A 24,387-nucleotide genomic window follows, 5' to 3' on the forward strand; every position below is an offset into this window, starting at 1 on the left:
TGTGCCCCTCCATTCATATGTTGGAGAAGGAAATGGCAACTGACTCCAGTATTCTTGTCCGGAAAATGCCGTGGACAGAGGAGCCTTGTGGGCTACAGTTCATGGGGTCGCAAAGAGTTGGACACAACTGAGTGACTGAGCACATTCATACGTTAAATCCCTAACCTGCATTGTGGTGGTATTTTGAGATGGAGTTTTTGGAAGCTGATTAGGACAATAAGGGTGGGGCCCTAGTGGGATGGGATTAATACCCTTATAGGAAGAGACACCAGAGAGTCTGATTTCTCCCTTTAACATATGAAGGTAAAGGGAGAAGGCAGCTGCCTGCAAGCCAGAAAGAGTTTTCACCATACCTTAATCATGGTGGCACTCTGATCTCAGACTTTAAGATCTGTAAGAAATAAATTTCAGTTGTTTAAGCCATTCAGACTATTTCTTTAGGAGCTAACTAAGATTTTGATACCAGGAAGCTGGGGTGAAAGTGAAAGTGTTAGATGCTCAGTCATGTCCGACTCTGTGATCTCATGGACTGTAGCCTGACAGACTCCTCTGTCCATGGAATTCTCCAGGCAAGAATACTGGAATGAATTGTCATTTCCTTCTCCAGGGACCTTTCTGACCCAGGGATTGAACCCGGGTTTCCTGCAATGTGGGCAGATTCTTTACCATTTGAGCCACCAAAGATTCTTTTAGAAGATGGTGTACTCCAATAACAAATACCTAAAAGTATAGAAGCAGCTTTGGAACTGGATAATGGGTAGAGGCTAGAAGAGTTTTGAAGTGAGTGCTAGAAATATGGACATTAAAGGCAATTCTGGTGAGCTCTTAAGACAGCAGTGAGAACAGGTTATAGAAAACTAGAGGAAAGGGCAGTCCTTGTTAGAAAGTCGCAAAGAATTTGTAAAGAACTTTTTCTGAAGTTTTGTGAAAGGTAGAACTTGAGAGTAATGAATTAGGACATATAGCTGAGGAGATACCTAAGCAAAGTGTTGAATGAACAGCTTAATTTCTCCTGACTGCTTATAATAAAATATAAAGAAGAGAGATGAATTGAAGTAGGAATTGCTAAGCAAAATGGAACAAGAGGTTGAAGGTTTAGGAAACTGTCAGCCTGTCCATATTGTGAAAAATGAGAAAGCATATTCTGAAGGGAACACCAAAGGTGTGGCCAGACTGTCACTCATGAATTTAACGAGTTCTGGGATTATATGAGTAGACACACGGAAACAAACATACAATGAACGAAGGCTGTTCAGCTTCTTAAATTTGACAGGACAGGGATATTAGAGTTATTTGGCTGTGAACATGTGTTTTTCTTTAAGAAGAGAGAAAAGTGACCTCAAAAGTGATTCTGAGATTATCAGGTTTCAGCAGGCTAGAAGGTCTCTGCTGGAAGCGTTGGGTCTGGTACTGCTCTGTAGAGCTATGGTGCATAGAACCCACACCTAGAGCTCTTTGGGTCACCTGCCACTCTGGGGACCTGGAGAGCAGAGTATGAAACCAAGGAGGATTATTCTCCAACCTTTAAATCTAATGAAATTTGCCTTGCCAGATGTTGGACTTCTTTAGGACCAAACACCCCTTCTTTCTTTCCTGTTTCTCCCTTTGGGAATGGGAATGTCCATCTTTTGCCTGTCCCACCACTGGGTTTTGGAAGCACATGACTTGTCTGGTTTCATAGGTTCACACTGGAGAGGATTTTGTCTCAGGATAAGTCATACCTCAAGTCTTACCTGTATATGATTTAGATGATATTTAGATATAACTTTGGACTTCAGAGTTGATGCTGGAATGAGTTAAGAATTTTGTGGCTGTCGAGAAGGAATGAATATATTTTTCAGATAAGAAGAACATGAATTTGGGAGACTGGGGTGGAATGTTACAGACTGACTGTATGTCTCTTCAAAACTCATATGTTGAAGCCCTAACCCCCCAGTGTAGTGATATTTTGTGAGGGTCTTTGGGAGGTAATTAGTTGGGGTAGTCCTAGTCCCTAATGGAATTGGTGCCCTTGTGGAGACACTAGAGTTTTTCATCTCTTTCCACCACGTGAGGATGCAGTGAGAAATTGGCTTCCTGAAGCCAGAAAGAGAGTTCTCGTTAGAACCCAATCATAATGGCATTCTGATCTCAGACTGTGAGAAATAAATTTCTATTGTTTGAGCTGCTTGTCTTAGGATACTTTGTTATGTACCGGAACTGTGAGAAGTTTCTATTGTTTGAGCCATCTAATCTATCCTACTTTGTTATGGTAGCCTAAAAGAAAACAAGGCATTTAAAAATGTGTAGCCAGTTTGTGTACTGAAACGGACTGATTCTTAGACGTCTAATGTTCCTTAGCTCTTAATCTTTTCTAATTGTGTTACATTGATGGACCAGAGGACACTATAACAGCTTTATAGTTATTCAGCTAATCATATATGTAAAGAGAGAATTTATGGAAATTCTGTTATAATTGATTTCTGAGTACCACTAGAATTTCTAACTATAAAATATGTTAATTGCTTGATTTTGAGAAGTTAACAAAATCAAGTTTAAATGTATATTTATACATTTGACCCTTTTTAAAAGATTTAAGTTTATAAGATTATTATTTTCAGAATGTAAATTATTGAGTTACTGTCTCACTGTAGGTGAGATAACTGCAGATAAATACTATATGAAATGTGTATTCAAATTTGGAGAGTTGTCAGATATGTCAAGTTGTATCTTAAGTTCCTTTCAGAGAATATTAAAGTTTAAGAGATAAGCCATACAGTGTAGTAAATTTCTCTTTCTTCATCCTTTATTCTACCTAGTATAGTTGTATATTAATAATTTTTAAATGATTTTTTCTAACATTTTTATTAAAGACAAATGTTAAACCTACAATTCTTAATTCATAGACTCTCAGGAACTGTTTGAATGAATGATACATATTTATATCATCTTATTCACTATGTATTAAGAACATCTTTTTCTAGGTACGTGGATTGTGAGTGAGTGTACAGAACTTGAAATATTTTTATGGTTGTTAGAAAAACAGGTTTTTTTCTTGCAGGCTTGGATTTTTTTTTTTTTTGCTCTAGAAAATTCCTGTTATGTTATCAGAAACTTTAATATTTAAACATTTTTCTGTATGAAAGAACCACATTAATCATGTTTGATTATCCTGAATCATACACATAGGAAAGTAATCACAATGTTTGGTTACTTCAATTATGTGTTCTTATTTATTTGTGATATATTTATACCTTCTGTACTATTGCTTGTTGTTTACTTTAAGGACAAAAACAGATTGGAGGGGCAGGAATAGAACTTGGGTAAATATTTCCTGAGTATACATTATTTTTATACAAATTATCCTTTCTTTGAATATGTTAGCAAGGGAACTGTTGTATTTTTAAAAAAAAAAAACAAAAATAGCTGTACAAATCTACATGTTTTCCTTGACCTTCTACGGCATATTGTTTGTGGTTTGATTTTCTTTTTTGTTACTGGAGTGTTTTCATCTCAGAATGAAATGAATTTTATTTTAAAACTACACTACAGCAAGTATTATCCTCTAATGTAGCATCACATTGTTAATTAATTGTGTTCATTAATTCTCTGCTTATAAAAATTTGAAGGACATACATTATGAAGCAGAGTACATTAGCTTGCATCATCCTGGTATTTGTGTGAGGAAGCACATTTATACCATTATTATAATCGTAGTTGCTATGCATTTGTTTCTGGGCTGTTAATTTAGACTAAAGTGGATAATTACTGAAGTTGCCTTTCTGCGTGACTTTGGTTCCTAGCAGCTCAGATATTCAAGTACAATTACTATGCTATAAGTTTTGAGATTTAGTTATCTCTTCTGAAAATTGTCTTTGGATCTCTGTAAGTACTACAGCATTGTTGGTTTCCAGGCAAGGTGTTTGGTTAACTTTATGCCAAGAACTTAACAACATATAGATAATGTTTATTCTTCTGTGCTTTAAAGTTTTTATCAAATTATTTGAAGCAATTTTATGGTAAGTGCTGTACCAAAAACCAGTTTCTCAACTTAAGATAGAAGACTTCACTCATTAATGAGATTGTGCTGTACAAGTTTCTGTTCCCAAATCTGTACCACTGTTTATTCAAAATAGAAATAGTATATTCTGGTTAAGTTCCCAGGCTAAACCACAGAGATGTGTTCATAACCTCAGGTTGCTGACCTCTGATATTGAATGTACTGACTTGAAATTCTAGGACCTGGGAGCAAGACAGTACAGGAAAGAGTCGGAGGAAAAGAAGAGCTTTCTCTCTTTGCTAGCTGCTAATGTATGAACCCTAGGAAGTCTTTGGCTTTTCTAGAGTTGCCTGCAATTTTAAATTAAAAAATTTCAAACTGTAAAGACTCATTAGTGGAATTGTAGCCAATGTAATTGGAGCCATGTTTAAACATTTAAGGGAGAAGTATTTTTGCCATGGGCTCAGTTTAGTTTTACAAATCCCTAAACTCAGTTTTATTTAGTTAATTACTTAGTCCTTCTTTTCACATTTGAATACATATATTTTCTAAGTACTACACTTGTATACAATTGACTACTTGCTGGTATAGAAGGACAGTGAGCACAGTTTGTGTTTTTGATATTTTGCAGTTTGGTACTAGGACCTTTTTGTACATGTATTTCTTGTTTCAGGGTGGAGGTAGGGTGTAGAGGAAAATGTATGTGTTTTGTTTTTCCTGGAAAGATCTTCTATTTATTGTTTTGTATGATTTAAATACTTTCTTTTTATTGTAGGTTTATGGTAAATATACCAGCTCTAGAACAGATGAATCAGATTTTACACATCTTGTTTATATTTTTACCCTTTTTTTGGGCATTCGGGACCCTACCCCCACCTGATGCACTTTTCTTATGGGCAATGGAGCAGGTTTTAGAGTTCGGCCTTGGAGGCTCATCTATGTCAACTCACCTACGGTAATTATTTTCAGTATTAAAGCGATAGTGTAATTTATTCTCAAGGAACATTTTTTTTTCTTTTCAAGCAGATCTTTTTTTTCTTTCCCCCCTCTGCAGGTTGTTAATAATGTTCATCATTTCTGCTGGAACAGCTGTAGCATCTTATTTCATTCCCAGCACTGTTGGTGTGGTTCTTTTCATGACTGGACTTGGGTTCTTACTGAGTCTTAACCTAAGTGAGATGGTTCTTGTCTTCAAACACAGTGTGACCAGACACAGAGTTGGAACCAAATCTAATGCTTTATCCAGTGGTTCAGAAATCCGGTTTACTTGGAGGGAATACCTTTTCTACAGCGTTGTATTAGTCTTGGCCCTCTTAGAAACTGGTTTGTTGCATCACTTTGCTAGTTTCTCACAGACTTCCAAAAACAGTCCTCAGGCTGTTGTTGGCTATACTTTGATGATATTATTTATAATACTGTGGATACTTAAAGAAATTCAAAGTATCTATATCTTTGGAATTTTCCGGAACCCTTTCTATCCAAAGGATGTGCAAACTGTGACTTTATTCCTAGAGAAGCAGACAAAGCTTATGAAGATTGGTGTTGTCAGACGGATTTTAATAAATCTAGGTAGGCAGATAAAACATAATAAACTTGCATTATATCTAGGAAGTATACAAAAATATTACAGAATTCCTGTATTTGTATAATGTTATATTGCATATAGATATTCCTTTATGCTTTGGTTTGTTTGCTTATTCTTTTTTAATTAATTGCTTGAATGTGCTCATAAAAATACAGGCCAAAATTAAATATGGTAAAAGGTTACTTTGCCTTCATTAAATTTGTCTCTTTTTTGTCTTAGTGTCACCTTTGGCTATGATAGCATTTCTTTCACTGGACAGTTCCTTACAAAGGCTTCACTCTGTATCTGTTTCCATTGGATTCACAAGAGCTTTTAGAATGGTAATACTAGTATGCACTTAATAGTATGTTCCTGTTCCCAAATTATGATTTTGTTTAGCAGTTTACTTAAATTACCAAATTCTGCCTAGTAAAATGGTTAATTTGTATACTGCAGGTATGGCAAAATACAGAAAATGCTTTATTGGAGACAGTCATTGTATCAGCAGTGCACTTGCTGATCTCCAATACAGACCTATGGTGGAGCAGAAGCCTGGATACAGGAATCAAACTCTTACTGGTGATTATGTTTTTTTAACATCTTTAATGAGATGTATTTCATATACCATAAAATCATTCACTTAAAGTCTGAAGTTCTGTGGTACATATTCAGAACTTTGCAGCCATCACCACAATCTTAGATAATTTTCAACATCCCAGAAAGAAACCTCATACACATTAATAGTCATTTCCATTCCACTCTCCATCCATTCTACTACTCCAGCCCCAGCAACTATTAATCTACTGTTTCCAAGGACTTTCTAGTTCTGGACATTTCACATGATCAAAATTATCTAGTATGTTGTCTTTTGCATTTGGCAAAAGACACCAACAGTTGTATTACTTTTTCACTATAGGATTTTCATTAATGTGAACTCTATTTTTGTGATTTTAATAGTGCATTTCTCTGAATGCTAATGGTTCATCTCTATGCATTTTTATTGGCCATTTATGTATGTTTTTGAAGGAAATGTCTATTCAAATTCTTTGTCCATTTTTACCCGGGTTATTTGCCTTTTTACTGTTAAGTTTAATAAGAGTTCTTCATATATTCTGCATAAGTTCCTTGACAGATATATGATCAGGAAAAATTTTCTCCCATTATGTAGGTTTTCTTTAGCTTACTTGATAATGTCCTTTGAAGCAAAAAAGTTTTAATTTTTATGAAGTTCTATTTATTTCTGTTGTTGCTTGTATTTTTTTGGTGTCATATCTAATAAACACTGCTTTCAAGATCATAAAGATTTACTATGTCTTCTAGTTCTTACACTTGATTCTGTGATCTACTTGGAATTAATTTTTGTATATATTATGAGGTAAATTTCCAAGTCCATTCTTTTGTATATGGATGTACAGTGGTTTCAGTATCATTTATTCAAAAAGCTATTTTTCCCTCAGTGACTTCTCTTGGCACCTTGTTGAAAGTCAAGTAACAAATATAAGGGTTCATTTCTGGACACTCATTCTCTTTTCCATTCGTCTATATATCTGTCCTTATGCCAGTACAACACTGTCTTGATTACAATACTAGCTTTGTAGTAGTTTTAAAATTGGGAAGTGTGGATCTTATGACTTTGTGGGTTTTTTTCAAGATTGTTTGACTATATTAATAATTCTTAAATGTTTATAGTATTCAGTATGTATCTTATTTTGTACTATGTAGTATTTTGTAGTATTGAAGCTATCAGCTTTTCTCTTTGGGAAGCTTTTAAATTACTAATTCAGTTTCTCTACTTGTTATATGTGTAGTCAGATTTTCTCTTTTTTCTTGAATCAGTTTTGGTAATTTATGTCTTTTTCTTAGAAGTTGTCAATTTTATCTAAGTGACCTAATTTTTTGGCATATGGTTTTTCATAATATTCTCTTTATGTTTTTTTCTGTAAGAGAAAAAACAGTTTTTTGCTGGTAATGTTATCTGTTTCATTCCTGATTTTAGTAATTTACATCTTCTATGTATTTTTCTTGGTCAGTCTGGCTAAAAGTTTGTCAGTTTTGTTGATCTCCTCAAAAAAAAAAAAAAAAAAAAACAGCTTTTGGTTTCATTGATTTTATCTATAATTTTTCTATCCTCTATTTTACTAATTTCTACTCTAGTCTTTATTATTTCTCTACCTCTGCTTACGTGAGATTTAGTTGCTCTTTGTTCTCTAGTTTCCTAAGATGGAAGATTAGGTTACTGGTTTAAGATACTTCTGTTCTTTTAATATATACAGTTGTAACTATAAATTTCCCTCTGAGGATTATTTTTGCTTTGTCACAAGTTTTGATTTGTGTTTCATTCATCTGAAAATGTTTTGTTATTTATCTTGTGATTTCTTCTTTGACCTGTTGTTTATTTAGGAATATGTCTTTTAATTTCAACATTTCATTCTGTTGTTGATTTAATTCAGTTTTGATTGAAGAACATACTTTTATGATTGTATAAATATATTTAGTATGATTTCAGTCAGTTGAGATTTGTTGTTTGGCATGGTGTATAATTAAGATTAAGATTTCTTAATCTGTAAAGTATTCTCTAAAATAAGGATAAATTAAGTATAGTTGCTTAACTATTCACTACTTCTAGTTCTTATGACTTAACAAGCATGTAACGCAGAGCTTAATCAACCATAAGATAGATGTAGCACTCTGTCATTTCTCTTTAGTACTACTTTTTTTTAAGAGAGTCTAAACTTTTAAAAATATAGTCTCATTTGCTAATTGTGGGAATCAAGAAAATTATAACAGAGAATCTTACATTAGGGCAATCCTCTCAGAAATCTTGGGGCAATGATAAAATTATATTTATTGTTTTTCTTATATGATCTTGAAAATTCATGATAAGTATTTAAGAATAAAAAAGTCGTTTTTATGTCTCTCCAGGTTGGTATCATGCGTGATCGTCTGATTCAGTTCATCGCTAAATTGCAGTTTGCTGTGACTGTGTTTGTGGCATCGTGGACAGAGAAAAAACGTAGAAAATCAGCCACCACTTTGGGTGTACTCAACATTGTCTTCTCTCCATTCATGTTGGTCTTCATAGTTTTTTCTACACTGCTCTCCTCTCCCTTACTCCCCCTCTTTACCCTTCCTTTGTTCTTGGTGGGGTTTCCTCGACCTATTCAGAGTTGGCCAGGAGTGGTGGGCACCACAGCCTGTGTGTGTGCAGATACAGTGTACTATTGCCAGATGGTCCCAGGTTTAACCACTGCGCTGCAGTCTGCAATGGCAGCTGGGAGTTTAGGTAAGTGAAAGGGTTGTACTTAAGACATCTTCAGTAATATATTTGAAGTATAGGAAAATGAACACACAGAAAAACAGTATTTTGATCCAACTATTATACAGATTCTAATACTTTGATGTGCAGGCAGACAGACTAAATATGAAGAAGTATATCTTCTTGTTTTGAGGTAAATAAAGTCATAAAATAAAAATACTGAGTGAAAATTTCATTAACACCTTAATTTTGGCAATTTTTAAGAAACATTTTCTTGACTCAAATCAGGTTATAGTCCCACCATGATGCATGAAAACACCTTATTTTCCAAAATTTTCATGAATTTATGATGAGTTCATGTCAGGTAGAAGTAACAGCTTAAGCCCATAGAGTGAAAACCAGTTTTATATATCAAATTGAAGAACTTAAAGAAGTGTGCTTGTGTCTTACTAGTTACTATAACCAGTATTACGTATCAAATTGAAGAACTTAAAGAAGTGTGCTGTGTATTACTAGTTACTATCTACCAACTGCAGCAGTCTGACAAGGCTAGAGGCAAGGTAGCATAAAAGCTTTGGTCCGTGATCCATAGCCTTCCAAAATGAAGTGCTGTATGAATATTAGCAAGATTTTTGATGAGAATGGACTAATATTATAATCATAATTTTGTGATAGCTTTCTAATTTCATCATACACTATGTAAGTTCAACTATTTTATATTTCTCAAGATTGGCTTTAGAGAAGGTACAAACTGATGACAATAGTTCGTTGTCTCCTGCCATATACCTTAGCCGCGTATTTGGTTTAAATATGGCCAGTGACTTCCTAGCACACTGACTCCGCTAGCAAAGAATAGCAATTTAAAATTGGAATTGTTATGTTTACTTGGGTTGAGTTTTTAACATTATCTATTAAGTGAGATAATTTAGTAAAAACTTTTTGTAATACAAATTTTTCATGAATAGTCATTTTCCTTTCTTATAGGAAATATTCTACACTTTAAATACTTTATCCAGTTCCAATTAATTTTTATTATTTAGTGCAGTGCCACTTTTTAAAATACCTGTAAGGTTAAACTCACATCTGAAATAATAAATACCTTATACCTTATTATCAAATCAATTATATTCATCCAGTAAGTGTATTTTAAGTATTTCCTGGAGAAAAAGCAAACAAACAACAGTGAGGTAACATTTCACACACATCTGATTGGCAAAATGTAAAAAAAAAAAAAGCCTGATATTAACAAGTGTTAGCTATGGAGTGGAAATAGGAACTCTCAAACCTTGCTGGAAGGGAATGTGTAAATTCATACAGCTATCTTGACGAGTACATTTAATAGTCTGTAGTAATGATGTACATATCTCATGACCTAAGGAGTCCAGTTTTAGATTTTATGGTCCAGTGACTCCAGTTCTAGAGAAACTCTTGCACATGTGTTTTGGGGGTCCCAGGTTTGATGATTTTCTAGGACACATAGGACTCAGCATATGGTTGTGCTCATATCTAAGATTTAATATAGCAAAAGGATGCAAAACAAAGACAGCAAAGGAAAATCACATAGGGTGAAAAGACTGGAAAGCTTCCAGGCATCCTCTCCCAGTGGGGTTACACAGAACGTGTTTAATTTCCCAGCAACTTGTTGTGACAGTATGTGTGATATGTTGACTACTGGGGAAGCTTATTTGAGACTCAGTGCCTAAACCTTATATTGAGGGGTGGTCATGTAGGCCCCTCTGCCTACCACAGGCCAAAATTCCAGCCTCCCAAAAGGAAAGCAAGTGTTCAGTATAAACTGTATTATTTGCACAAACAGTTTAGGCCCAAAGAGAGACTGTTTATCAGTTAGGGTAGTGAAATACAAGTTTCCAAGGCCAACTTTGTAAGCAGACCTTTTATTTGATAGCAGTACAAACAGATTTGTACAAAGTAATTTATACAGCTTTATTTATAATAGGGAAAAATTGGAAAACATGAAGTGTTTATTACCAGGGAAATGAATATTTAAATTTAGCTACATTCATACAATGAATTCTCAGTGCTGTTACAGTGAATGAGCTTTGTAGTCAATAAAATATCTCAGAGACATAATGTTAAGAGAAAAACTAAGTTTTAAGAGTATTTGTATTATAGTCTGGTAGGTAGCATTTTATGTAAGTTTTTAACAGCACAAATCACTTTTATAGGCATGTATAAAAATGTCCAAAATATGTTTGTTTTCCTAATATATTTAGCATGTATTTAGAATTTTATGTAAGAGGTTCTCATTTGTTGTTTTTATGGAAAATATATTCTTAAATTCTTATTAATTATCACCTATAGTTTTCTCTTCCAACTGTTCTGTAAAAAGCTTAATTTCTCCTGATATGCAATGGATAGTCATTTGTATTTTTGACATAAAAAGAGGGTAGAAAGAGTTGTGAATTAGTTCCTAGTGTTTTATCAATTTTTTAAAAATTCACATGGCAAAATAAAACAAGCTTGAACAATTACTTACTTTTTTTTCTAATTTGTTTTAGGTCTCCTCTTACCTGGGTCTCATTACTTGGGCCGTTTTCAGGATCGTTTAATATGGATAATGATTCTAGAATGTGGTTATACTTATTGCTGTGTTAACATTAAGGTCATTGTGCATTTGAAATCTCTTTTACAAGTTAAAATTTTTGTTAAGCACACATCAGAGACTTAATAGCTCACTTTGAAAGAGTATCTTTTAATTATTTGTGAAACACCTAGGATTGTATATTTCAGTATGCACATATTGATAGACTAGTGTTGACTATATGATAGAGCATAATAACAAAGTATACTTGCCCCTTTTTTATCCAGTCTTATTCTTTTTATCCTTATCTGGTTGAGCATCTCAAAAAGGTGACTGAGTAATATTTTCTTCACTCCTATATCATATAAGCATTCTCAACTTAATAAAAACCTTCTTTTGACCCCACTTCCCTTGCCTGCTAACACTCTGTTTTTCTCCTTTCAGAGCAAAATGCTTTATTAGAATTGCTTATCATCATGTCTACAATTTTCATTTCTCCCATTTTCTCTTTAATTACCCTAGTTTTTGACCCTTTCTATTACGCTACTGAAAAACCACTAATGTCAAGGTCTCCAATGACTGAGGATTGCTTAATCCAGTGATCAGTTCTTACACCTGGTCTTATTTGACCTGTCAGAAGCATTTGACACAGTTGATCTCTTCAGTTGTTTCATGGATTAATCCTTGACAGTCTCTTCTGATGGTACCTTCCCTCTTCCTTGACTTCTTAATATCAGACTGGCCCAGTTCTTGCTGACAATTCCATCCTTCTGGTAGCTCAGCTCAAAAACATTTGGGCTTTAGTGATATTTGATTCCTTGTTTACTTCTATACCCCACATCCAATCCAGTAAGAAATCTTATTGGCTCCGCCTTTGTCATCCTGTATCCCACTACTTCTCACCTCCCTGCCCTCAGCCCCTTTCATCCTTTTCATGGGTAACTGCAATTGCTTCCTAATTGGGTCTCTGCTTCTACTTCTGGTCCCACAACTAGCCTATTACCACCCAGAATGATCTTTAATATCTAAGTCAGATCATGCCACCTCTCTACTCAAAATTCTACAGAGGATTTCTTCTTTTGTTCAGAGTAAAAGCCAAGGCCCTAAATGGTCAAGCTCCCTGTTTTCTGTTTTGTTTCATCTGCTGCTTTAACTGTCTCACTCCACTCCAGCATACTGGCTGTTCCTTCTGCCTGGAACACCCTTCTTTCAGGTAGCCACACAGCTAACTCTCTCATCGGCTTTAAGGCTTTGCTCAAATGTCACCTCAGTAAGGTCTACTATGACTATTCTGTTTAAAATTGTATACCCACTCCCATCCTGACTGCACTTCCAATCCTCCTGGCTTGCTTTACTTTTTCTCTGTTTTTATAGCTCTTATACCTTCTAATAAATTGTGTAATTTACTTATTAATTTTATTGTTGATTACCTGTGTCCCCCCAATTTTCTTTTTTTTTTGTTCTATCAGTTTATTGCTACCAACCCATCTCCCTCCACCCTCATGCACTCATGCTCAGTCGTGTAACCCCATAGACTGCTGTCCACCAGGCTCCTCTGTCCATGGACTTTTCCAGGCAAGAATACTAGAGTGGGTTGCCATTTCCTTCTCCACCCCCCCAATTTTCTAACATAAAAGTCACAAGAGCAAGGATCTTTGTTTTTATTTGGAGACTATATCCTAAGCCATTGGAACAGTGCCTGGCACATAGTAGGCCTTTACTAAGTATTTGTTGAATGAATAGTGAATGAATGAATTTTTTTGTCTTAGCACAGATTGGATAAAATTTCTTTGATTAGAAAGCTGTTCCTTTAGTCCAGTGGTTCTCAAAATCCAGTTCTTCAGATTAGTAATTTTATCATCTCCTTGGAACTTATTAGAAATGCAATTTTGAGGCCTCAACCCAGACCTACTGAATCAGAAACTCTGGGTCAGTGCCCAGCAATCTGTTTTAACAAGCCTCCCGTGCTTCTGACTCACCTAAAGTTTGAGAACTAGCTTTCTAGTCTAACATGTACAAGTAGGAGAAGGCAAAAAATCATGCAAAATATGGAGGATATTTTCATTGCTTAGTTTAGTTCTGTTTTTTAAATGGTATGGTTTTAAAATATCTAATTATGCAGGTCCTTTTATAATCTTTTGTGCTTCATGTAACACTTTAAAAATTTGACAAAGCACTTTCATTACTTAATTTAATCTTCACAGTCCTATATGCCAGGGCTATTTTTCTTTGAAAGAGAAGCAAAAGGAATCTCAGAAGGTTAGTGACCTACTCAGGATTGTGTACTAGCATCTGAGCAGAGCCATTATTTAAAAGTAGTTTCTAATGTCACATTCCATGTTCTTTCCCTGGATCACAGTACAACCTACCAGCATTGCCTTTTATTAAAAACACTGGTAGTTTTGAGAAAATGTATAAATAAGCAATAATTACAATAATAATAATAGTAAAGAATGACCTGATGTATCCTCTTCAGGTGATTCATTTTAGGGAGGTAATCAAAATGTGTTTAAAATTTATATAGGAATATATTCAAAGTATTCATTCTTTCAGTATATATTTGTTGCATACCTACTGTGTGCCAGACACTGCTTTAGGCACTGAGGATATAGGAGTAACCAAAAGAGAGCTGATTTATGGAGTTTATATTGTAGTTGGAGGAGATAGAAAATAATCAAATACATACATCTATATTATTATTTTTATGTTATTATAATTTTTAAAAACTTGAACAGGGTACTGGTTAAATAAATTATGACATCTATACAGTAGAATAATGCTCTTATATAAAGTAGAATGGAAAGGATACAAAATTATGTGCATACTGTATATTTCCAATTTTGCTCCTTCCCAAATTTTTATAATTTAAAAAAGTTTTTAATAAGTGTGATTCAGTCTTGACCTACAGTCTTAAAATTATGGTCATACTCATTAAAATTGTTTTGCCAATTTCTATTGGAATTTCTATAATGTCTTTATTTTTTTTTTTTTCATGAACTCTGGAATTTCTATAATGTCTTTAAAAATGCAGCATTATTTTTCATTTCCTTAACCAACATAAAGTGTGTCATTAAGTTTGAATTAATATGTAGCTATCAGGTTAAATAATTTTTTTTCATTTTATATATTTTTATTATGAGAATGCAATCCATGAACAGTTATAAAACTGGTTACTTTTCTTTTTGTAAGAAGTGATCATAACCTCAAGTACTTTTTAATTTCTTCTTTAGGGGTTAGAATTGCAAGAGACATCCTGTCACGCTGCTGAAGCTCGAAGAGTTGACGAAGTTTTTGAAAGTGCCTTTGAACAAGAAGAATATGTAAAACTATGTTCCATTAATGAACACTTTGGAAATGTTTTGACACCCTGTACTGTGTTGCCTGTGAAACTCTATTCTGATGCCAGGAATGTCCTGTCTGGCATAATTGATTCTCATGATAACTTAAAAGAATTTAAATGTGACCTTGTTAAAGTACTTGTATGGATACTTGTTCAGTACTGTTCTAGAAGGCCTAGCATGCTGGAGAATGTTCACAAAACTGAAAATAAAGGAAAAGCATCTCTAATAATCCTGCCTGCTTTGAATACTGAACCACAAACTGAATCTCCAGAAGACACAGATAGTTTAAATTCAGAAAATTTGGATGATTGGTCTGATGATGTTTTTGGCGAAGAGCCAACTATCAAAAAAGGAAAAGATGAAAAAGATCAGTTGAAAGTATTGCCAGGTATAAATTTGCCTATTCCCGGATCAGTAGAATCACAGAATGTTGAAAGTCATTCTACAAACACCGAAAAGAGTCTTTACCAAGCAGTTGCACTTGGATACCCTGCCATTGACAAAGGAAAACAGGAAGCGATGGCATTTATCCCTCTCATGGAGTTCAGTTGTTCTCATTCTCACTTATTAAGCTTGCCTGAAGAGTGGATGTCTAACTGTTTGCCTAATTCTAAAATGAAGGAGATGAGTTCATTATTTCCAGAAGACTGGTACCAGTTTATTTTAAGGCAGTTGAAATGTTTTCCTTCAAAAGAAAATGCCTCAAATGTAGTGGAAGAAATTGCAAAGGACAGAGTTCTAAAAGACTTTTATGTTCATGCAGTAATGACTTGTTACTTTAGTTTGTTTGGGGTAGACAATATGATTCCTAGTCCTGGTCATATATTGAGAGTTTACAGTGGTGTTTTGCCTTGGTCTCTTGCCTTGGATTGGCTCACAGAAAAACCAGACCTGTTCCAACTAGCCCTGAAAGCTTTCAGGTAGTTTATTTTGATTACATACAAGTTTTAATATTGGCGGGAAAATGTTGATTTTTTTAAAAAATAACTAAAAAAAAAATAACTTAGAAGGAGATGCTCTTCCATTTTTAATTTTAAAAAATGATCACTTTCCCAAAAATGAAAAAAAAATGCTTGGTATGTACTATGATTATATCAGGAATACACTTAAACATTATGTACTACTTTTTTTTTATATGGAGCATCTATGTTTTGTATGGCTTTCTGGATTTTTTTGCTTTAACTCTTATCATGTCTCTTTTTCTCTGAAATATGTATGATTGTAATTTAATATCTTAAAAATATTGATCAAACTTAAAATTCTTTGTGTCTCCATTTTTTAAGGTACACTCTGAAACTAATGATCGATAAAGCAAGTTTGGGTCCAATAGAAGACTTTAAAGAGTTGATTAACTGCCTTGAAGAATATGAAAGTGACTGGTACATAGGTTTGGTATCTGATGAAAAGTGGAAGGAAGCAGTTTTACAAGAAAAACCATACTTGTTTTCTCTGGGATATGATCCTAATATGGTAAGGTTAAAAATGTGTTCTTAAACATTTTTGTATATAAATCTTAAAGAATAGAAATCAGTTATAAAGTATTTAACCTCAGTGATGGAGATAACGTTCTAGGTATAAATATATCGATTATATTGGGACTTCCCTGGTGGTCAAGTGGTTAAGACTCCATATTCCCAATGTAGGCAGCACAGGTTCAACCCTGGTTGGGGAACTAAAATCCCACATGCCACACAGTACAGCCAAAAATTAAAAGAATAAATAATCAACATCCTAAAAGAAAGGGCAGATTCTTAGAAAGGTACAATCTCCCAAGACTGAACCAGAAACACAAACTATGAACTGAGATTGAAACTGTGATTTTAAAATGCACAAGAAACAGAAGTTCAAGACCAGATAGCTTCACAGGTAAATTCTGTCATTTAGAGAAGAGGTCACACCTATCCATCTGAAACTCTTCCAGAAAATTGCAGAGGAAGGAACACTGCTAAGCTCATTCTGTGAGGCCACCACCTGATACCCAAACCAGACAAAGATACCATTAAAAAAAAAACAAAACAAAACAGGCCAGAACAAAAACTCTAGATTCCTGGTTGGTGACCTCATCAATGTACTGGAAGGATAAGGCACCTTGACTCCATAGGGAGAGGGCTTGGAAGCTCTGCAGAACCTCCCAGACCTCATCCAAAACTACAAGTGTCTTTAACAAGATTCTCCCTCTACCAGTGGTTAATGACTGGGACACCTTAACAAGGAGGAACCTCCACAATAAAGAAGAACCACAAACTTCCAGCATACAGAAAGGCCACCCCAAACACAGCAACCTAAATAAGATGAAAAGGCAGAGAAATATTCAGCAGGTAAAGGAACATGATCAAATCCCACCAAACCAAACAAAAGAGGAGGAGATAGGGAGTCTAACTGAAAAAGAATTCAGAATATTGATAGTAAAAATGATGCAAAATTTTGAAAACAAAATAGAGTTACAGGTAAATAGTCTGGAGACAAGGATTGAGAAGATGCAAGAAAAGTTTAACAAGGACCTAGAAGAAATAAATAGTAATGAATAATGCAGTAACTGAGATCAAAAGCATTCTGGAGGGAACCAACAGTAGAATAACTGAGGCAGAAGATAGGATAAGTGAGGTGGAAGATAGAATGGTGGAAATAAATGAAGCAGAGAGGAAAAAAGAATTAAATGAGGACAACCTCAGAGACCTCTGGCACAATGTTAAATACCCCAACATTCAAATCATAGGAGTCCCAGGAGAAGACAACAAAAAGAAAGGCCATGAGAAAATACTTGAGGAGATAATAGTTGAAAACTTCCCTAAAATGGAGAAGGAAATAGCTACCCAAGTCCAAGAAACCCAGAGAGTCCCAAAGAGGATAAACCCAAGGTGAAACACCCCAAGACACATATTAATCAAGTTAACAAAGATCAAACACAACAAATATTAAAAGCAGTAAGGGAAAAGCAACAAATAACCCACAAGGGGATTCCCATAAGGATAACAGCTGATCTTTCAATAAAAACTCTTCAAGGCAGAAGGGAATAGCAGGACATACTTAAAGTGATGAAAGAGAAAAACTTACAAACCAGATTACTGTACCCAGCAAGGGTCTCATTCACATATGAAGGAGAGATCAAAAGCTTTACAGATAAGCAAAAGCTCAGAGAATTCAGCACCACCAAACCAGCTCTTCAGCAAATGCTAAAGGATCTTCTCTGGACAGGAAACATAGAAAAGGTTTATAAACTCAAACCCAAAACAACAAAGTAAATGACAATAGGATCATACTTATCAATAATTACCTTAAACGTAAATGGGTTGAATGCCCCAACCAAAAGACAAAGACTGGCTGAATGGATACAAAAAACAACCCCTATATATGCTGTCTACAAGAGACCCACCTTAAACCTAGGGACACATACAGACTTAAAGTGAAGGGCTAGAAAAAGATATTTCATGCAAATGGAGACCAAAAGAAAGCAGGATTAGCAATACTCATATCAGATAAAATAGACTTTGAAATAAAGGCCATGAAAAGAGACAAAGAAGGACACTACATAATGATCAAAGGATCAATCCAAGAAGATATAACAATTATAAATATATATGCACCCAACATAGGAGCACCACAATATGTAAGGCAAATGCTAACAAATATGAAAGGGAAAATTAACAGTAACATAATAATAGTGGGAGACTTTAATACCCCACTCACACCTATGGATAGATCAACTAAACAGAAAATTAGCAAGGAAACACAAACTTTAAATGATACAATGGACCAGTTAGACCTAATTGATATCTATAGGACATTTCACCCTAAAACAATGAATTTCACCTTTTTCTCAAGTGCACACAGAACCTTCTCCAGGATCACATCCTGGGCCATAAATCTAGCCTTGGTAAATTCAAAAAAATTGAAATCATCTCAAACATCTTTTCTGATCACAATGTGGTAAGATTAGATGTCAACTACAGGGGAAGAAAAACTATTAAAAATACAAACATATGGATCTAAACAACATACTTCTGAATAACCAACAAATCACAGAAGAAATCAAAAAAGAAATCAAAATATGCATAGAAATGAATGAAAATGAAAACACAACAACCCAAAACCTATGGGATTCAGTAAAAGCAGTGCTAAGGGGAAGGTTCATAGCAATACAAGCATACTTCAAGGAACAGGAGAGAAAACAAATAACCTAACTCTATACCTAAAACAACTAGAAAAGGAAGAAATTAAGAACCCCAGTGTTAGTAGAAGGAAAGAAATCACAAAAATTAGGGCAGAAATAAACGCAAAAGAAACAAAAGAGACCATAGCAAAAATCAACAAAACTAAAAGCTGGTTCTTTAGAAGTTAAATAGACAAACCATTAGCCTGACTCATCAAGAAACAAAGGGAGAAGAATCAAATCAACAAACTTATAAATGAAAATGGAGAAATCACAACAACACAGAAATACAAACGATCATAAGAGACTACTATAAGCAACTATATGCCAATAAAATGGACAACTTGGAAGAAATGGACAAATTCTTAGAAAACTATAACTTTCCAAAACTGAACCAGGAAGAATTAGAAAATCTTAACAGACCCACCACAAGGACAGAAATCGAAACAGTAATCAGAAATCTTCCAACAAACAAAAGCCTAGGACCAGATGGCTTCACAGCTGAATCCTACCAAAAATTTAGAGAAGAGCTAACACCTATTCTACTCAAACTCTTCCAGAAAATTGCACAGAAAGGTAAACTTCCAAACTCATTCTATGAGGCCACCATCACCCTAATACCAAAACCAGACAAAGATGCCACAAAAAAAGAAAACTACAGGCCAATATCACCGATGAACATAGATGCAAAAATCCTTAATAAAATTCTAGCAAACAGAATCCAACAACATATTAAAAAGATCATACATCATGATCCAAGTGGGCTTTATCCCAAGGATGCAAGGATTCTTCAATATTCACAAATCAATCAATGTGATACACATTAGCAAAAGATAAAAACCATATGATTATCTCAATAGATGCAGAGAAAGCCTTTGACAAAATTCAGTATCCAAAAAAAAAAAAAAAAAAAAATTCAACATCCATTTATGGTAAAAACCCTCCAGAAAGCAGGCATAGAAGGAACATACCTCAACATATAAAAGCCATATATATGATAAACCTACAGCAAACATTTCCCCTAAAGTCAGGAACAAGACAAGGATGCCCACTCTCACCACTACTATTCAACATAGTTTTGGCCACAGCAATCAGGGCAGAAAAAGAAATAAAAGGAATCCAGATTGGAAAAGAAGAAGTAAAACTCTCACTGTTTGCAGATGACATGATCCTCTGCATAGAAAATCCTAAAGACTCCACCAGAAAATTACTAGAGCTAATCAATGAATACAGTAAAGTTGCAGGATATAAAATTAACACACAGAAATCCCTTGTATTCCTATACACTAACAATGAGAAAACAGAAATTAAGGAAACAGTTCCATTCAGCATTGCAATGAAAAGAATAAAATACTTAGGAATAAATCTACCTAAAGAAACAAAAGACCTATCTATAGAAAACTATAAAACACTGAAGAAAGAAATCAAAGATGACACAAATAGATGGAGAAATATACCATGTTCATGAATCGAAAGAATCAATATAGTGAAAATTAGTATACTACCCAAAGCAATCTATAGATTCAGTGCAATCCCTAATCAAGCTACCAATGGGATTTTTCAGAGAATTAGAACAAATAATTTCACAATTTCTATGGAATTACAAAAAACCTCGAATAGCCAAAGCAATCTTGAGGAAGAATGGAAGTGGAGGAATCAATCTGCCTGACCTCAGGCTATACTACAAAGCAGCAGTCATCAAGACAGTATGGTACTGGCACAAAGACAGAAACATAGATCAGTGGAACAAAATAGAAAGCCCAGAGATAAATCCACGCACCTATGGACACCTTATCCTTGACAAAGGAGGCAAGAATATACAATGGAGAAAAGACAATCTCTTTAACCTCTTTAACAGTGCTGGGGAAACTGGTCAACCACTTGTAGAAGAATGAAACTAGAACACTTTCTAACAGCATACACAAAAATAAACTAAAAATGGATTAAAGATCTAAATGTAAGACCAGAAACTATAAAACTCCTAGAGGAAAACATATGCAAAACACTCTGACATAAATCATAGCAGGATTATCTATGACCCACCTCCCAGAGTAATGGAAATAAAAGCAAAAATAAACAAATGGGACCTAATTAATCTTAAATGCTTTTGCACAACAAAAGAAACTAGAAGCAAGGTGAAAAGATAACCTTCAGAATGGGAGAAAATAATAGCAAATGAAGCAACTGACAAAGAATTAATCTCAAAAATATATAAGCAACTCCTGAAGCTCAATTCCAGAAAAATAAGTGACCCAATCCAAAAATGGGCCAAAGAACTAAACAGACATTTCTCCAAAGAAGAGATACAAATGGCTAACAAACACATGAAAAGAGGATGCTCAACATCACTCATTATCAGAGAAATGCAAATCAAAACCACAATGAGGTACCATCTCACGCTGGACAGCATGGCAGCTATCAAAAAGTCTACAAATAACAAATGCTGGAGAAGGTGCGGAGAAAAAGAACCCTCTTACACTGTTGGTGGGAATGCAAACTAGTACAGCCACTATGGAGAACAATGTGGAGATTCCTTAAAAAACTGGAAATAGAACTGCCATACGACCCAGCAATCCCACTGCTGGGCATACACACCAAGGAAACCAGAATTGAGAGAGACACGTGTACCCCAGTGTTCATTGCAGCACTGTTTACAATAGCCAGGACATGGAAGCAACCTAGATGTCCATCAGCATATGAATGGATAAGAAAGTTGTAGTACCAAAAAAAGAAAGCTGTGGTACATATACACAATGGAATATTACTCAACTGTTAAAAAGAATGCATTTGAATCAGTTCTAATGAGGTGGATGTAACTGGAACCTATTATACAGAGTGAAGTAAGTCAGAAAGAAAAGCACCAAAACAGTATATTAACTCATATATATGGAATTTAGAAAGATGGTAATGATGACCCTATATGTGATACACAGATGTAAAGAACAGACTATTGGACTTTGTAGGAGAAGGTGAGGGAGGGATGATTTGAGAGACTAGCATTGAAACATGAATATTATCATATGTGAAATAGATCACCAGTCCAGGTTTGATGCATGAGGCAGGTGCTCAGGGTTGGTGCACTGGGATAACCCTGAGGGATGGGATGGGAAGGCAGTGGGAGGGAGGGTAAGGATGGGGAACACATGTACACCCATGGCTGATTCATGTCAATGTATGGCAAAAACCACCACAGTATTGTAATTAGCCTCCAAAAAAATAAAACAGGCCAGTATCAATGATGAACATAGATGTAAAAATTTTCATTGAAATACTAGTCCACTTATCCCAACAATACATTTAGAAGATCATATACCATGATCAAGTGGGATTTTTCTGAGGAATGCAAGGATTCTTTAATATCCACAAAAAAATAAATGTGATACACTACATTAACAAATTAAAATATTTGATAATCTCAATAAATGCAGAAAAGGGTTTTGACAAAATTCACCATCCATTTATGGTAAATACTTTCCAGAAGGTAGGGGTATAAAGGGAACATACCTCAACATAATAAAGGCCACATATGACACTCGTAGCTAACATCATACTCATGGTATCAGGGAACATGAAAAATGTTCGGTATTGCCAGTTACTAGAGAAACATAAATCAAAACTGCAATGAGATATCACCTCAGACCAGTCAAAATAGCGAATATCAAAAAAATCCACAAATAATAAATGCTGGAGAGAGTGTGGAGAGTTCAAGGAACCCTCTTATATTGTTGGTGGGGAGGTAAATAGGTACAGCCACTATGGAGAGCAATACAAAAGTTCCTTAAAGAACTAAAAATAGTTACCATATGATCCAGTAATCCTAGTCCTGGACATATATCTGAAAGAAGACAAAAACTCTAATCAAGAAGATCCATGCACCCTAGTGTTATAGCAGCACTCTTTACCAATAGCCAAGACATGGAAGCAACCTAAATATCCACTGACAGCTGAATGGATAAAGATGTACACACACACGAATACTACTCAACCATTAGTGGTTGCTTATGACTGGGGGAATTAGGGATAGGAGGGTGATAGCTTAAGAGTACAGTTTCTTTTTGAGGTCCTGAAAATATCCAGAAATTGTGAAGATGGTTACACATATCTGAATATACTAAAACACCATTAAATTATTTGGAATATGAAATATATCTCAATAATTGGATGATTGTTCACTGACTAATATTTATGACTTACATTTTGCTGAGGCCACATGGAGTGAGGGAATAGAGAAGAAAGTAAGAAGTGAGTACAGTGTCTGTCAGGAAATTTTTTTATTTCACGCTTAGTCGGAGAGCAACCAAATAGAAGTGATTCTTGATTTTGAAGACAAGCAACTCGTGTACATTTTGATATACCACTTTCTATTTAAGTTTGCTTAACTACAATGGAGTTTTTCTCTAAGTTTATAAATAAAGGCCTGAATATAATCTTCTCTTCTTTTTCTTTGCCTTCAACCTCCTTTCTTCTTTACAGGGAGTTTACACTGGGAGAGTACTTACCCTTCAAGAATTATTGATCCATGTTGGGAAGTTAAATGCTGAAGCTGTTAGAGGTCAGTGGGCCAATCTTTCATGGGAATTGCTTTATGCCACAAATGATGATGAGGAACGTTATAGTATACAAGCTCATCCACTACTTTTAAGGAACCTTACAATACAAGCAGCTGATCCTCCCCTGGGATATCCAATTTATTCTTCAAAACCTCTCCATATACATTTGGTTTAGAGGCCAATTGACTTGTAAATGTATTGTGAGCAAATGAGATGTGTTTATTTTTTCATTCTAGAAAAGTTATCATTGTGATTCCTTGTACTTCACTGGACTTCCCTCTCTCCTCCCACAAGTCAGATGCCTGAGAAAAGCTAAGCTCTATAAAGTTGATTTTCTTAGATAACGTAGTGGTATAAAACAACAACTTTATGTATAACATAAAAGTTAGAATTAGTTGGCCAATATTTGTGCCCTATGGATTGTGGTAGGCTTTGGTAAATATAAAACATTTGTATAAGATTATAAAATGAATTTTTTAATGCTTTCTTTAATGTGTGATAAGTGACTTGCCTTAGAGTAGTCAACAACTATGTAATTTTTACATGCTTAAAAGATATACATATCAGTGTTTTTTATGTAATAATAATGGATCCTACTGAAGGTTACAAAATGTATATATATTTATTTGAAATATATTAAATTTTATAGTATTTTCAAACTTTGTGCTATTTATTTTAACATTTAACATGCTCTGAATGTTTTCATATAATCTATTCAGTTTCTTTTCATATACTTCAATTCAGAAACCTTAAAAACTTTGAATAAAGTCTCTTCCAAAAATTTTTAAAATTTTTTTCTAAATATCCTTTTGATATATTTAAAAGGAAAAGGGTTCATCCCATTCATCATGTGAATACTTAGCAGAATTAGCAACATTAAGGTAATCTGATTATGACTGTTAGAGGCCATTCTGTAGATCTGGCTCATTGTGCATTTCTTTTCCACTGAATATACTGATTCTGAAGAATCACTTGCCCAATACGACTACCAGTTACTACTGTCTT

At 34.6% G+C, this 24,387-nt stretch overlaps 1 protein-coding gene across 2 annotated transcripts in view; it reads left to right on the forward strand.

Moving 5' to 3' along the window:
• Positions 1 to 24,041, forward strand: part of PCNX4 (pecanex 4) — a 38,795-nt gene extending 14,754 nt beyond the window's left edge. Inside the window, exons 3-11 of one of the 2 annotated variants that reach the window (XM_027554244.1) lie at positions 4,755 to 4,934; positions 5,034 to 5,548; positions 5,784 to 5,884; positions 6,000 to 6,122; positions 8,466 to 8,826; positions 11,319 to 11,422; positions 14,572 to 15,602; positions 15,966 to 16,152; positions 23,306 to 24,041. In XM_027554244.1, the coding sequence (XP_027410045.1) occupies positions 4,755 to 4,934; positions 5,034 to 5,548; positions 5,784 to 5,884; positions 6,000 to 6,122; positions 8,466 to 8,826; positions 11,319 to 11,422; positions 14,572 to 15,602; positions 15,966 to 16,152; positions 23,306 to 23,557 (2,854 nt within the window). In that variant the 3' untranslated portion in view covers positions 23,558 to 24,041. The remainder of the gene's footprint in view (positions 1 to 4,754; positions 4,935 to 5,033; positions 5,549 to 5,783; positions 5,885 to 5,999; positions 6,123 to 8,465; positions 8,827 to 11,318; positions 11,423 to 14,571; positions 15,603 to 15,965; positions 16,153 to 23,305) is intronic. The other variant, XM_027554245.1, reaches the window with a different exon arrangement.
• Positions 24,042 to 24,387: the final 346 nt, after the last annotated feature.

Source organism: Bos indicus x Bos taurus, chromosome 10, assembly GCF_003369695.1.
Source record: "Bos indicus x Bos taurus breed Angus x Brahman F1 hybrid chromosome 10, Bos_hybrid_MaternalHap_v2.0, whole genome shotgun sequence".
NCBI lineage: Eukaryota > Metazoa > Chordata > Mammalia > Artiodactyla > Bovidae > Bos > Bos indicus x Bos taurus.